Source organism: Cyprinodon variegatus, unplaced genomic scaffold, assembly GCF_000732505.1.
Source record: "Cyprinodon variegatus isolate N-32 unplaced genomic scaffold, C_variegatus-1.0 Scaffold250, whole genome shotgun sequence".
Taxonomy (NCBI): Eukaryota; Metazoa; Chordata; class Actinopteri; order Cyprinodontiformes; family Cyprinodontidae; genus Cyprinodon; species Cyprinodon variegatus.
The window spans coordinates 367,478-369,216 of NW_015150703.1; the positions used below are offsets into that span (position 1 = coordinate 367,478).

At 37.4% G+C, this 1,739-nt stretch overlaps 1 protein-coding gene across 1 annotated transcript in view; it reads right to left on the reverse strand.

The window, feature by feature from the left end:
• Window positions 1-1,739, reverse strand: part of doc2b (double C2-like domains, beta) — a 281,581-nt gene that overhangs the window by 7,123 nt on the left and 272,719 nt on the right. The window contains exon 7 of the mRNA XM_015382151.1: window positions 713-794. Coding sequence (XP_015237637.1) covers window positions 713-794 — 82 coding nt within the window. The remainder of the gene's footprint in view (window positions 1-712; window positions 795-1,739) is intronic.

The window sequence follows — 1,739 nt, forward strand, 5'->3', positions numbered from 1 at the left end:
TCAGCGTCCCGATCCGATACGTGGATCGGATCGGGACAAGCCTAATAAGAATTTTCAGATTTTTCAGGACTGTATAAGACCTCCAGTGACATAATAAATGGAAATATAGACTCGCATAATTGAAGAAGTGCAGAGTCAGTATGATACAAACCATGTCTGATAAAAAGGTTTAAAACAGATTACATTGAGGAGGGGGGGGGCATATTAAGATTTATGGTCAACTTGAATCGATGCCCTGATGTACCAGAGGATGCTATGACTCCGTCTGAAAGGCCGAGAGGTGATGGAGGAATATGGGCACCAAAAATGTCAGAGGAAATGTCAAGCTGCTGGGCTGGGGCGGGGGGAGGTTGGCCAATTGTATTCAGTTGGATACATGTGAACTGATCCACCTTACACTGAGGCATCCAGAGGAATCAGAAAAGCAAAACATCTCCTTATCTGGCTGCAAATCACAGCTTGAAACTTTAAGGCTTGCCTGAAATATTTCAAATAAAATATATTTTTGTTAATAAAAAAATATTAGAATGATATTTTGAGAGAAAGATGCTGAATTATTTACTGCAACGTCACAAAAAGGCAACAGAACAGCTATCAAATATGTCTCTGTGTCACAAAGCTGGTTTGGACTCTTGTTCTGCTACAGTCTTCACCTCAGAGATGGAATAAAGCCCAACTGGAAATGCAGGGTTAGGAGATGGGGGTGCTTTACCTCGTTGAACTCGGGATTGAGAGTCTTCTTTTTCACAGCGGTCTTGTGCTTTGACTTTTTGTTCTCATCAGGCTTCAGGTACCTGCAGCAGAGAGGCAGAGGACAGGAAGGTTTAATCCTACCACATCTCGCTGTTTCTGTTTCTGCAGCCTGACTTACAATCAAACCAACAGTATGAAGCCTTGCAAACACTTTTAATGGGTGTTTGTCGATCTGTCCTGCAGGGGGTGCTGTGGTAACACCATGCATTTCAGGCACAGACACACTGTGGTACATTATTCACAATAAAGCATTTAATTACCTGACTTTAAGGGCCTCTGGTTGGTGTTAAACACCATTTATCTCAGTCAAGATGGTCATTTTACTTTACAAACGGTTGTTTTAGACATAAATGTTTATCATTATGTGTTTCTAAAGGATTGCAAAGGAAAGTGTGCATCATCTTATGGCTCTAATTGATTTCAAACCTCCTCAATAGCCAAAAAAATTATATATTAAAAACGTATTAATCTTTTCTTGAATCTTAAGTTCTTGCTAAACTTTTCTGGTCCTTTTTGAATAATTATTTGGTGCCTCCTGGGTTAAACTGATAAAACGTTTATGTTCACATTTATCTTATTGCATTTGAATGTTTACATAAATTTATCACATGCTTCAATGTTTTATTAATGTAAGGCTTTGATTTTAAGTGGAAATATTCTTCAACGTGCAACAGAAGTAGAATTTAAAAATCTAACCTATACATACATCCAGTGGCGGTTCTAGACCAAATGTACCAGGGGGGCCAGGAGGGGGCCAGCGTGTTTTCATGAGGGCACAGAAAAGCATTAAATAAAAAAAAAACAGGCCAAGGGATTCAAATAAATTAAGATGCATGAAGTCAAATTTCTATTCAATTAGGTTTCATTAAAATTCTAAATGTCTTAATAGGTCAATATACATTCAGAATTTAGGAATTAACTTAATAATAACTTAATTTAAGTTGAAATTACAGTTTTCTATAAAAATCTGAATTAGAATTTAAGAA